Consider the following 12,286-nt stretch of genomic DNA (forward strand, 5'->3'; position numbering starts at 1 on the left):
TGTCCCCCCTTCCTTAAGTAAACAAAGGACAGAAACAAATTAATGACCTACATTCACAGCAAACCTCGCACGGCCTCCTCATACAGAGAGAGAGAGAGAGAGCGCACAGTTGTCTACAAGCAGATGTTCACTTACAACGCTGCAGATTGCAATTAATGATCACCAAGTAGCGCAGAAGCAAAGGAGAGGGTTAATGTATTTTCTGCCTCTGAAGATTTAAAGGTATCTCAAAGAGACTTTTTTACATTGTCTGGATATCTCAACTGAGAAAAAAGGGCGTTTTTCTTTTAAAATGAAATGTCTCCCACAGTTTTTTGACAAGTTTTATAATAAAATAAATATATTCCAAATAACTGCCTGCCACTGTGAGTAACCTCACCCAGTAAAATAGCTGCAAAGTTTTGAAACATTTATATGAACTCTCCTTGAAGTGGACGCCACACTGAAATCTTTTTAACACTTCCAAGTTTCTTAAACTGATATTAGGCATTCATCAGACAGGGGACAATGTCATAAAGATTAGGAGTGAGCTTATCGGGTGAGTGTGCATTGGGGGCTTATCGAAGTGGCCATCTGTGGCCTAATGAACGCTGCTCCTTGGCCTCCGAGTGCAGGGGCTTTTAATGCATCTGTAAGAGCTGGTTTACTGAGCAGCAAGACATTAGCTAAAGCTGATTTCTTTACTGGAAACCTGTGCTTGAGAACCTTTAGGAGGAGGCTGTGTGCGTGTGGTGCAGGGGATTGGATCTCAACAAGCTGCTGCACATTTTCTTCTCAAATGCAGCCTACACTTCAGCCAGTGCTGCAGATATATATCAGGAGCTGTGTGAGTACACACACAGCGAGCGTGCAGGCCACCACGCTGTGTCCATGCACGGCTCGCTGTAGAGCTTCTCAGACACACACACACACATGAACAGCTTCCACCCACATGACAAGTCATTGCAGAGCAGGATGCCAAGACCTCCCAACTGGCCCTCATGCAACCTGTAACTCTTGAGTGCGCACACACAGAGTTAAATGTCGCTAATCTTCGTGATTTTAATGGCAGCGAGGAAACTGTGACTTTTATGAGTAAAGTTAAACACAAAAGAGAAAAAAAGCTTCACACAGACATGGGTTGAATTTCAAGATTCTTATAATTTATTGCAGTTTGCACACAATTTAAAAATGTCAACAACAGCACACCAAAAAATTACAAAACTAAACACAATTAGAATTTACTCCCCTTGAGAGAAAAAAAAATCAACCCAACTATGATTGTCAAAGCTAAAATGACTAAATCCGAAAAAAGGAACATAAAAGAAAAGCAAAGGAAAAAAAAAAAATTGTAATCTCAACAGGGAGCAAATATATCTCAATTGGAATCTGCTTGTTTTTTCCCCCCAGACAGTGATTGTCCTTTTTCAAAACAGACTCAGTCATTTCATGCCCTCTCCCCACCCTCAAACCCTTCATCTTCTTTACCATAAACTGTCTATGACATTTGATTTTTTTTTTTTTATTTTATTTATTTTTATACCTTACTTAAAAAAAAAAAAAACAAAAAAAACAATCTACCCCCTTTTGTTTTCAAGTAAGCACAGCAAAAAGATGGAGATGTCCAGTCGGGGTGGTTTACTTCACAGCGTCTTGAGTGGTTAACATCACTCCCGCCACTCCACCCCACACACTCACACTTTTAAAAATAAAATAACAGCCCGGACTACAGCAGTTTAAGGCGGTCAAGTAAAACCAGAGGAACAGAACGGGGAGGGAAAAAAAAAATGGGAAAAAAAACCAGCAGTAATGATGAAAACAACAGCAGGATGGAGGGAGCCCATATGCAGAGACGCTGCCAGTGAAGAAATAACATTTCGAGACAAAAATGAGACGATGTGGTGCAAACTGCCGCAATGTCACCCACACTGTTGCATTGGCAGAGCCTGTAGGTGCCACCAGATGACAGGGCGGCATGTACATATACCCCACCCACCACATGCACATCTGCGGGGACACACACACTAACACACACACACACATATACATATTTGAGTGAGTGAGAGAGGGGGGGTAATGTGGAGTGTCAGTATCTTTCTGAAAAATGTTTTTGGATTGTATAAACGCTTGACCAATTATTTTGAAATTTCAATAAAAAGAAGAAAAACAGAAGAAGAAACTGATGTAGCCCTGACCCAAACGCAACATTTACATACAAGAGTTTTCTAATCACATGATCAAAATAGATAAATTCAATAAATTCCAAGAATTTACACAAAATTTTCAACATCCATTTCTCAATGCTTTACAGTATCAAATACATCACAGCATCAGAAATGTAATTTTCTTTTTCTTTTTTTAAATAAAGGCATCTTTTCAGCAAAAAAATCTGATTTCATGTCTTTAAGCTTAAAAAGGTGCATTCAGGCATGCCAATTCTCTCCCATCTATCTCCAAGTAAGGATTATGCTTTAAAAGGAAACACACAAACAGACACGCACGCACACACAGACGTGACATCCGCTGCACCTAATGTGAAATGCACACTGCACTGAGCTGGGTAAGTTTAACGGCCCCGCTCAGCTCAGCACAGCTCGGCTCAGCGTGAAGCAACAGTGTGGCAGAGATATCTGACCCTTCAACTTTCAGCAGGACAGCTCAGGTTCAACCTCGCTCCTTCTTTACTCCCTCCCTCCGTATCCTTCACACTTCAGCCAAGCCACAATTTAATAAAAAATGTTTTTAAAAACTGCACTCAACAGACCTGAAATGAGAGCCCAAATCTGCGGAAATAATTAAGAAATGGCTCGACCGCGTTTAGAACTGGTGAGGACGGACACGAGAGAAATCAAAAAGGTATAGCAGTGGAGACATTTAACGCCTGAGGAGGAGCAAGAGGAGGAAGTGCTGGGTGGACGTAGATCTTCAGTAGGTTAAATTGACTGGTGCTAACCGAGTCACACGCTCATAAACACACACGCGCACGCACGCATTCACGCATTAACACACACACACGCGTGCAGCAGAGAGATCAGTGCATATAGACACAGGCTTAAAATGCTTCATCGTATCGCTTCAACATCCGACGGAAACACATTCGGTAACGTTCTTCTAGGAGCCCAGCGAGTACAAAATATCCGACTTTTCACTGTCAAAAGTGTACGGTTCAAACATTCCCCCTCCCCGATGCAAAAACCACAACTTAAAGGTTTAAGACAAAATCAAAATTTCATGCATTTTTTTTTTCCATAGTCGTGAGAATAATATTCAGTTTTTCAACAGACCGCACCCTGGAGTAGTATTCACAAAGAAAAGGAAAAAAAAACAAAAAAGGAAAGCCTGTTGTCAAATATTTGATCAATTACAATGTGTACAGTAATACAGCAAATTCACATTTTTATTTTAAAATATACAGGTTTGGACATCATGCAACAACAGCAGGTCCCATTACAAAAAAAAGTAACAAAATAATAATAATAATAATCATTAATTTTAAAAAAAATGCAAAGAATTAAAGTTTTTAAACTATATCAGAACAATATACAACAACCTTAAATTAAATACCTTTTCAACAAGAGATGTTTTAAAGACTGCCAGCTAGATTTAAGAAAAAATTCTATCAATAACAATAATAATTAATAATTATTTGTAAAGGTCTTTTCATTTTTAGAAAATACTTCAAATTGACTGGAAGTGAAAAAAGGAGGCTGTGCATTGCATGAGTGCCATCAGTTTATCTGTCAGTCAGTCAGCTTTCCCCTGAACACACAACACCAAAGAGCTTAACAAGAGAAGCGGGGAGCGCTTCGCCAACGACACCTCCGTGCCAGTAGAAAATAAAATCAATACACACAAAACACACTCATACACACTCACGCACATTAGGTGAAATTTTTGCCAGAGTAGTGCAGTACCACACACACACACACTCGCGTGTGTGCACGCTAATTCAAACTGTGTGTGTGGTGGCGTCGACTTGTGGTGATCACAGTACCCGTTTAGTGTATTGTAATGCTTTTTCACTTCAGTGTGTTCGACCTGAACTCCTGCAGTGGTGTTTTGCTGTCTGTGGAACTGGGACCGATACGCTGGCCAGCATCGGAGTGTTGTGTCTGGGATGAAACACAAACAGAGTGAAAACTCTTCAAAAAGGCGAGACTTTCTCACTGGGACCCGTGTCCAGAGACGCAATTAAAACCACCAACAGGAGAGAACTTGCGCGAAATAAAAATAAGGATTCAGAATAAAATAGAATAAACAAAAATTACCCCAAATAGGAACAAAAAAAAAGAAAAACAACTCAGTAGTAACATTTTCATGTGCTATTAAAGTGCTATTGAATGAGATGTTGCAACAAACAAGAACGTGACTCACTTAAATCCCGAATATCAAACTCTGCCGCCTCCCTCTAACCTCCCCACACCTCTCTGCCTTTCTTTCACTCTCCGTCTCTTTCCCTTTACCAAACCTAGTAGTCTGTTTCTACTTCCACAGTTCCTGGGAGCTGTCCTCGATCGCCCAATCCCTGACATTTGGGAGCGCCAGAGGTTCGCTCTTCACTGACAGCGAGTTGACCAGTTCGCAATGGAACTTGCGGATGTGTCGGTAGAGGTCCCCGGATTGCGTGAAGCGCCGCTCGCACCACTTGCAAGCGTGCGGCTTCTCACGCGTGTGCACCACTGCGTGGCGGCTGAGGTTGTGTGAGTACTGGAAGCTCTTGCCGCAGGTGGTGCAGGTGTAGGGTTTTTCACCGGAGTGTGTCCGCTCGTGGCGCTTCAGCGTGTACATGCAGGAGAAGGTCTTGCTGCAGATGTTGCAGGTGGGCACGTTGACGTCTCCGGCGGGCTTGGCGCGGATGCCCTCCTGCTCCCTGAAGTGGGAGCTGAGGTGAAGCTGGAGGATGTGGGGTGAGGGGAAAACCTTGTTACACAGCGGGCACATGAAGATCTGTGTGTGTTGAGCCGACAGCATGTTGGAGACGTAAGGCAGCAGCGAGTTATCCATGCTGGCCGCCTCAGCCTGAGCGCGCTCGTTTTCGCCCCCCAGGATGTCCTCATCGTCTGCTGTGGCTGGAGGCTTCTCCTCCCGCTCCAGCTCTGAGGCCAGGGAGGCTTCTCGCAGAGCGGACAGGTGTGCTTCCAGGCCGAGCCGCCGCTGGGCTGACAAGGGCCCTCCGACCCCGTGGTGGGCCAGGCCCCCGTTGGTGTTAGGAACCGTGGCCTTGGTGAGGCCGCTATGCTCCATGTCATAGTCCCCACCTCCCAGTTCCTCTTCCTCATCTGAAGCCACGCCCCTTTCCACCTTTACCCTAACAGCCAATGGGCTTTGGAGGCTGTCTGGCGTAGCTGCTCCGCTGAAAAAGGATTGGTGGTGGTTAGTGTGGTTGCTACCTGCAATTGGCTTGACTGACAGGTCCAGGACACAGTCAGCTGCATCATTTGACACCCTCCTACCCCTGTGGCCCCCACGAGAGCTCACAGAGCGGTGGGACCTCTGGGAGAGAGATCCAGTGGAGCTGGTGGGGCTGCCGGCCGGAGAAAGGAGCTTTCCTCCCTCTCCCAGGCCTTCCCCTGCTTGCGTCTCCGCCTCACCCTGCCCTGGACTGGTTGTAGCCATAGCTGGTGTCCCTGGCCTGTCTGCAGACGGCAGCCTCAGCCACAGCGGCCCTCCCTCTGCCTTTCCCTCCTCCTCTTCATCGCTGTGCAGCAGGTCGGCAGTAGCAGGCCGGTCTGTGGAACCGTCTGATAGACTATCGGCTTTATCAGAGCAGCTGGACCCACCGTCATCCTCTCTGCGCGTGCTGTCTGCCTCCGCTGTGGCCTTCTGCTTCAAACGTTTCTTACACACCTTGACAATGTCATACATGTGCAAGTAACTGGCTGCTGCCAGCACATCCTCCACGGGAAGGTCCTGGAACTGCAGCTTGCCCTCGTACATGAACTCCAGGAGCAGGGAAAAGGCCGGGGCTGTGACAATGTCACTGTTGAGGTGCACCACGTCTCTCTTGTCCAGCTGGTCCTTGTAGAAAAGGTGAAAGTACATGCTGCAGGAGGCCAACACAGCACGATGGGCACGGAACTGGGCATCACCCACCAGCACCGTGGAGTCACACAGGAAGCCCTGATGCCGCTGTTCGCTCAGACACTGGAGTAAATGTCTGCTGTGGTCTGGGAACTCCATCCTGCCGTCCTCATAACCTGAAGCCACACACACAGACACAGCGTCCAAGTTTATTACATCTCATAAAGTATCAAAGATGTCTTTCATTTTAAACCTACAGTTTTTATTTTTATTTTTTGTTATTTTACTGATTTCATTTAGGGGGTGTAATTAAAAAAAACAACCTTTCCATGAGCATAAATATGCAAAATATAAAGAATTAAAAGGTAAACAAGAAGCAACCAAGATTACATGAAATGAGGAGCAATAGAAAACAGAGGGAATCTAAAAAGGTGGAAAACAAGTTAAAAAACGTAAGCTAAACAGAGAGACCATGATTTAGTTTTTATCACCACTAAGAGGTTTCTTTTAACGCCACAATTTCTGTGAACAAAATTTGTATTCAATCTGGTAAAAAACACAAAAAGATTAAAAATTAAGAAACACGAGGACAGAGAGAATCAGTAAAAACATATCTGACATAACGACGGTGACAACAAAGCAGGAAAAAGACAAGGAAACACGAGAGGCACATACAGGAAGAGTAACACATGAAATAATAATTTTAAAACACATAAAAAGTTAACTAAAATAAGCAGTGACCTACGCACAACCCGGATTTTTTTACTCCTCATCCCAACATCGACAGAAACAATTCTCGTAAAGTCGTGCACGCATTCCTTCGTACAACAAACCAAATGTTCATTTTCTGCTTCAATCACTTGCTTAATTTAAAATAAATAAAAAGTAGATAAGAAAAATAGAAAGAAAATACAATTTATGGTTTAATTTAAGAAAAACCACTAACTCGGTTTATACCAAGACAAAGACTCAATCTTAGGTAAACCACCAGCGACCGATTCTTCTACTCGGTCTCTCCGCTCTCACTCTCTGTATCTCTCCAACTCCTCTGCCTGCACTCCTGGATTGTCGCTGCTCCTACGCTGGTTATTTTTATTAACCCACTTTGGCCTGGCCTGGCACAGCCCTTTTAGGTAACCGGCTTTCAGCTGCACACACTGTCCTCACATATAAAACACAACACACACACACTTAGTACCAGCCTACCTACCAACCACCTCCACAGGCTAAGTCGAGCAGCAAAACTGGCCAATTGAAACAGCACTGTCAAAAACAAAACAGCTTGTCCCTTGTTTAACCTGCGAGCTTCGGCTTTAGGTGTGAGATTAGACGTGGAGAGAAAAAAAGGGAGGAAATTTGCATCAATGCTCTGCAGGTGTTCTTAGAGAAGATTTCCCGGAAATTATCGAATTAATAAAATTAATTACCAACTAATTGTGCAAAAACCTTTGATTCTAAAAGACAATAAGAAAAAAGAAATGTGTAAAAGTCCCACCTGTTAGCCAAGTCGATTTGTCCTGCCTGAGAAAATACATTGGTCCCGCTCTGCACTGTGTTAACCAAAGCAGTTAAATCACCTCATTTGAATGAAGCTAAACCAAGAATGTCAGTGTGTTAGACTGTGTGTGCGTCCGTGTGATGTGCATGTGTGTGTGTGCTCGCCCTCCGGCTCGTTCAGACTGCTTTTAATGAGGGGGACTTACAGGGACAAGGGTGTACCACCTCCCACCTCCCCCCCACCCCACCGTCCAGCCAAACCCCTCTGCCACCTCCTCCTTCCACACACACACACACACACATACTCCAGCCGTCACTCATGCACTCCTTCCCATCTGAATCTTACAAGAAAAATCCCGCACATCCGCCCCATAGTAGAAACTGCCTTCTTCCTCAACCCCCTCCACCCACCACCACCACCACCCAGAAGAGAAGATTTACAATACAATCACTGTAAGTGCCCTGCTCGTCACAGCATCAATCCTAATCCTTAAAGATGGCTAAAAATAAAGACGACGGTGGCGGCGGTGGGGAGGGAGCCGCCGGCGGAGGCTCAGGAGGGCAGCAGCCCAGTCACCCAGCCCACCCGGCCCCGGCCAGCCGGCTCAGGCAGGGGTCTGAGAGAGACACACACAGAGGGGCAGGCAGGGAGGGAGAGGGTGAGGGAGAGGCTGGGACGGCCGGGGAGGGAGGCTTACCCACATCTGATCCAGCTGACGGGGGCCATATGGCAGCTGCTAGCCAGATAAAGAGATTAAGACTAGGAGGGAGTGCGATTACAGCTGTCTAGCCAATTCAGGCAGCTCAAATCTGCAACTTCTAAATTAGTCTCCTCTACTCCAGCCGACAGGAGGGGGAAAAATGGGTAGAGCGGACGGCACATGCTTTCAAGTAATTTTTTCAGCGAGTTAGAATTAACTGGAAAAAAAGTAGAGTAGATAATACAGATTAAATAACTGCTCAGTTTATTCTAGAGGTTTTTTAAGCCTATTTATTAGCTAAAATATGTGTTTATTGTCTTCTCTTAAAATGTCTAATTACTACATTTCAAATGAGACTTAATTTTTATGATTTATGATCATGATTAAACTGCAAAAAACTACACTTCCCTTTCAATTAACAAGTGTCCCAACAAAACGCCTGACAGCTCAAACAGGAAGCAGCAGCTTAAGTTTTAAATGCACCCCTCTCGACTGCAAGCTAAAAACAAGCAGACTGCTCCCGGGCTGCAATTACCCCTCAGACAGGCAGCACCGGCTACCTTTGCCGTTTACTTCTGAAGCACTCGCCAGCAGTTTCACGCAGTTCTCACACTGGTTTGACACACCGGAGATCCCCCACAACAAAACAAAACTCCACCATCCCGGACTCTCCTACTATAAACACACGCACACACATATACACACAAAACGATACCTGCAGCAGTATGCATCAACTTGATTAACTCCACTGTAGCAGAATAGCCGGGCTCTCTGGCTGGGAATGGCTGTGTATCGCCCTCTCCCTCTCTCCCTCTCTCTCCTTCTTTCTTGCTCTTTCTCTTGCTCGCTCGCTCTCTCTGAATCAATGAGTGGGTAGAAGAGGAGAGAAGAAGAAGAGGGAGGCAGGCAGGCAGGCAAGCAAAAAAAAAAAAAAAAACACGCTGTTCAAACTGCGAGGGACAGATGCAAAGTGGAGGAGATGTTGGAGGGGGAACGAGATACCACCTCCCTCCTCCTCCTCTTCCTCCTCCTCCTCCTAACTGGCGCTGATCAGCAGCCACAAACACACACACACACACAGCGTACGCACACTGCACACACACACGCACAGCACTGACTCTCCCAGGCTGCCGCTGAGACTCACAATAAAGGACTGGGGAGGGGTGGAGGCAGTGGAGGGATGGAGGAGGAGGAGGAGGAGGTGGGGTGGATGGCAGCCTGTCAGCTGCTCTGACATCATCCTCAGATGGAGATGCTACCTCCAGCTGTGCTCTTTCTACAGCCATATGCTGCCTCCTCTACACTCCTGCCACCAGACTCCTCTTTCATTCTACCAACACCGCACAACTTTGTCTCTCTTTCTCCCCCTCCTTTTTTTCTCTCTCCGGGAAATAAAACACAAGTCGGCTAAAATATTCTGGGATTTGGTGTTTGGAGTTTACACATCAAAATCACTGAGCTGCAACTGCCACCAAAACTATTAAGGAAATGCAAAGTTTACGCACTAAAAACACACACATACACACACAAATAACTTTTCTTTTACCTGGCGTCTAAAATCATCTGAAATGCACTTCTCTGTCCTTCTCCGTCTGTCTTTTTCTCCTTCCAGTTACCATAAACAAAAGCCAACACGGCACATTTGCAACTGACAGACGCACGCAGCTGATATTGTTTTCCACTCTTTTACGGTTCAGCGCCGCTGCCTCGTCTTGTATTCACTCATTCATCCGCTCATTCATCCATCCATCCATATATCCATGTATCCAGCAACCACCACCCCCTCCCCACCACCACCACCACTGCCCGGACCCTTCGGACGACTCACAGGGTGACAAAAATGAGCCGAAGGAGTCCAGTGAGGGCGAAGGGCAAAACAAAAGGTGTGCAGGGTGTTTAATAAAGCCGGGGAGAAACTTATTACACTTATAACAACGGTTGTATTTCGCTTTCGTTTTGTGCAAACTTTCTGTAACGTTTACAACTCTGCAACTTTTATTTTCTATTTTATTTTGGCTGTTAATAAAGTTTTTTTTAATAAAATAATAGCAACACCGCCCACTGAGTTTCCACAATAAAATGTGATCACAGCTGCACACAAATGTGGAGATAAATTACATTAATATTATTTTTTCTTTGTTTCACAATCACCCATTTCAACATTTTGTGAGTTAATTAGAAATATTTGCCGTGTAATCTCCTGTAATGAAACATTTCACTCTTTCAATAAAACAGAAATAAAGTGCGGGAAACATCACATTATCCAACTTAAACTTCTAATTAACTTCACCACCGGAGTTCTTTTAATTACACAGTTTGAAAGTCGCTTTAAAAAAAATCAATTTCACCTCACTTTGACGCGTTTTTATCACCTCTAAAGTGGTATCAAATTTAGGAGAAAGTCTGCTGGAGTTTGTTTTAATTTAAGACTCAATTTTCAAGCTGCCTGCCCACGACGGTCCGAGGAGAAAATTAGCATAAAAGTCCAACTCCTGCTACCGCTGACAGGCTGTTCAGAGACAAGTCTCCGAGCGAGAAAAGGAGGATTGTAATTAATTTCTTACCAGAAGACACAACAAACACAGAAAAACAGGGAGAGACACACACAGAGACACACTGACCCACGCAGCTAGCTATAGCCCGATCGCGGCTAACAAAAGTAAGGCGGACGGGCTGCAATATTGAGCTATTTACAGTTGTTCGGGAGGCCCAGGTGCTATGACAACAGCCCCTAAAACACCGCGGAGGGACGGCTAACATAGCAACTATTAGTGCGTGGAGACAACACAGTCATGCTAAGGAAGGTTTAGCTACTTTTTCCCCTCCGTAACCCACCCTCTCTCTCTCTCTCCTGAGCCTCCTTTAATCGGACTCCGGTATTAGAAGCAGCACTTACAGACAAGAAGGTCCACCGTCTTCCCCGCTTCCTCCGTCAAAATCCCCTCTTTTTTTTCCTTCGGAGACAAAACTAGATTGACTTTGGACTAATTTCCATAACAGGCTGCCGAGGCGAGCAGGCGCAGGGACGGGGAGTCTAGCACTCTGCGGCGGCCAGATGTTTCCGAGCTGTTGCTGCTCAACTCGGGCTGGGGAAGGAGGCGAGTTGACTGGCACGGCACGGAAGCCAATGGTGCCGGCGAGGAGGAAAGTGAAGGCAAATTGGAAGCGGCCCTCTGACAGAGGAGAGGGAGGGATATGTCTTCTTCTCCCGTCGGCGTAGGTTGACACCAGGCAACAACAACAGCAGCAGCAGCAGCACACACACAGTGAGAAGGCAGGAAACAAGAAGCTGGGCCAAACCAACTGGTTCTGCGAGTCAGTGAGGCGGACTGGCGCAGCGGAGAGCGAGGGAGAGTGGAGAGCGGCGCGGTGCGCTCTGGGTACTGTAGTCAAACCTGGAGCGAGAGGTGTTGTGGGGGGGGGGGGGGAGGATAAGGGGGTGGAGCTGATATGAGCAGGTGCACCACCTTGACAGGAAGTAAAAACATGTGGTTGGGTTTTCCAGTGGTGCTGGATAATGCTTAAGACACAGGCATAAAGCCAGCTGCACCACGTCCAGAGGTGGACATGTATTATGTATGATGACCAGATGAAGATGTGATAAATGATTTATATTGCATAGTAGTTGTAAGCAAATGCGAGCATTTATATTAATGTGTTTGTTATTGCACCGCTGATAAACATTTTCAAGTGTTACAAACAATTTATTACGTATTTACATAGTTGATAGATAATTAGCAAGATGTAAAGTCAGCAAACCTACCTTGCTCACTTACCTTACTTCATTTTAATGCCACCTTGTTTTAAAGGTGTGTGCTATCCATCCAGTTAAAAATAAAAATTTTTGTTCAATCAATAAGAAAAAAAGGGGGGGGGGGGAGGGGGTGCAGTTCTCTTTGCCCGATGCAGGGATGTGGACCAGTTTATCTACTAGTCAGATAAGTGTCCTTGGGCAAGATACTGCACTCCAAGTGATGGATAGAAAAATACTGTATGGTGTGTGTGAATGGGTGATTGCAGCTTGTAGTAAAAAGTAAAGAGGTTGTGTGTCTGCTTGAGTTTGTTTCTTCAACACACAGTTAACCTTG

General features: G+C 45.3%; 1 protein-coding gene across 5 annotated transcripts; it reads right to left on the reverse strand.

Moving 5' to 3' along the window:
* Window positions 1–1,126: 1,126 nt before the first annotated feature.
* zbtb18 (zinc finger and BTB domain containing 18) lies at window positions 1,127–11,560 on the reverse strand. 5 transcript variants are annotated; one of them, XM_039621926.1, is made up of 3 exons: window positions 11,095–11,560; window positions 8,914–9,055; window positions 1,127–6,176 (listed from the first exon to the last, which is right to left on the reverse strand). In XM_039621926.1, exons 2-3 carry the CDS (start codon window positions 8,927–8,929, stop codon window positions 4,462–4,464), a joined length of 1,731 nt encoding a protein of 576 aa, XP_039477860.1. In that variant the 5' UTR covers window positions 8,930–9,055; window positions 11,095–11,560; the 3' UTR covers window positions 1,127–4,461. The 5 variants fall into 5 exon arrangements, with proteins under 5 accessions (XP_039477860.1, XP_039477861.1, XP_031602626.1 ...); XM_039621927.1 differs by lacking the exon at window positions 11,095–11,560 and adding an exon at window positions 9,745–11,082; XM_031746766.2 differs by lacking the exon at window positions 8,914–9,055.
* Between the last annotated feature and the right edge of the window lie 726 nt (window positions 11,561–12,286).

Source organism: Oreochromis aureus, linkage group 13, assembly GCF_013358895.1.
Source record: "Oreochromis aureus strain Israel breed Guangdong linkage group 13, ZZ_aureus, whole genome shotgun sequence".
Lineage (NCBI taxonomy): Eukaryota > Metazoa > Chordata > Actinopteri > Cichliformes > Cichlidae > Oreochromis > Oreochromis aureus.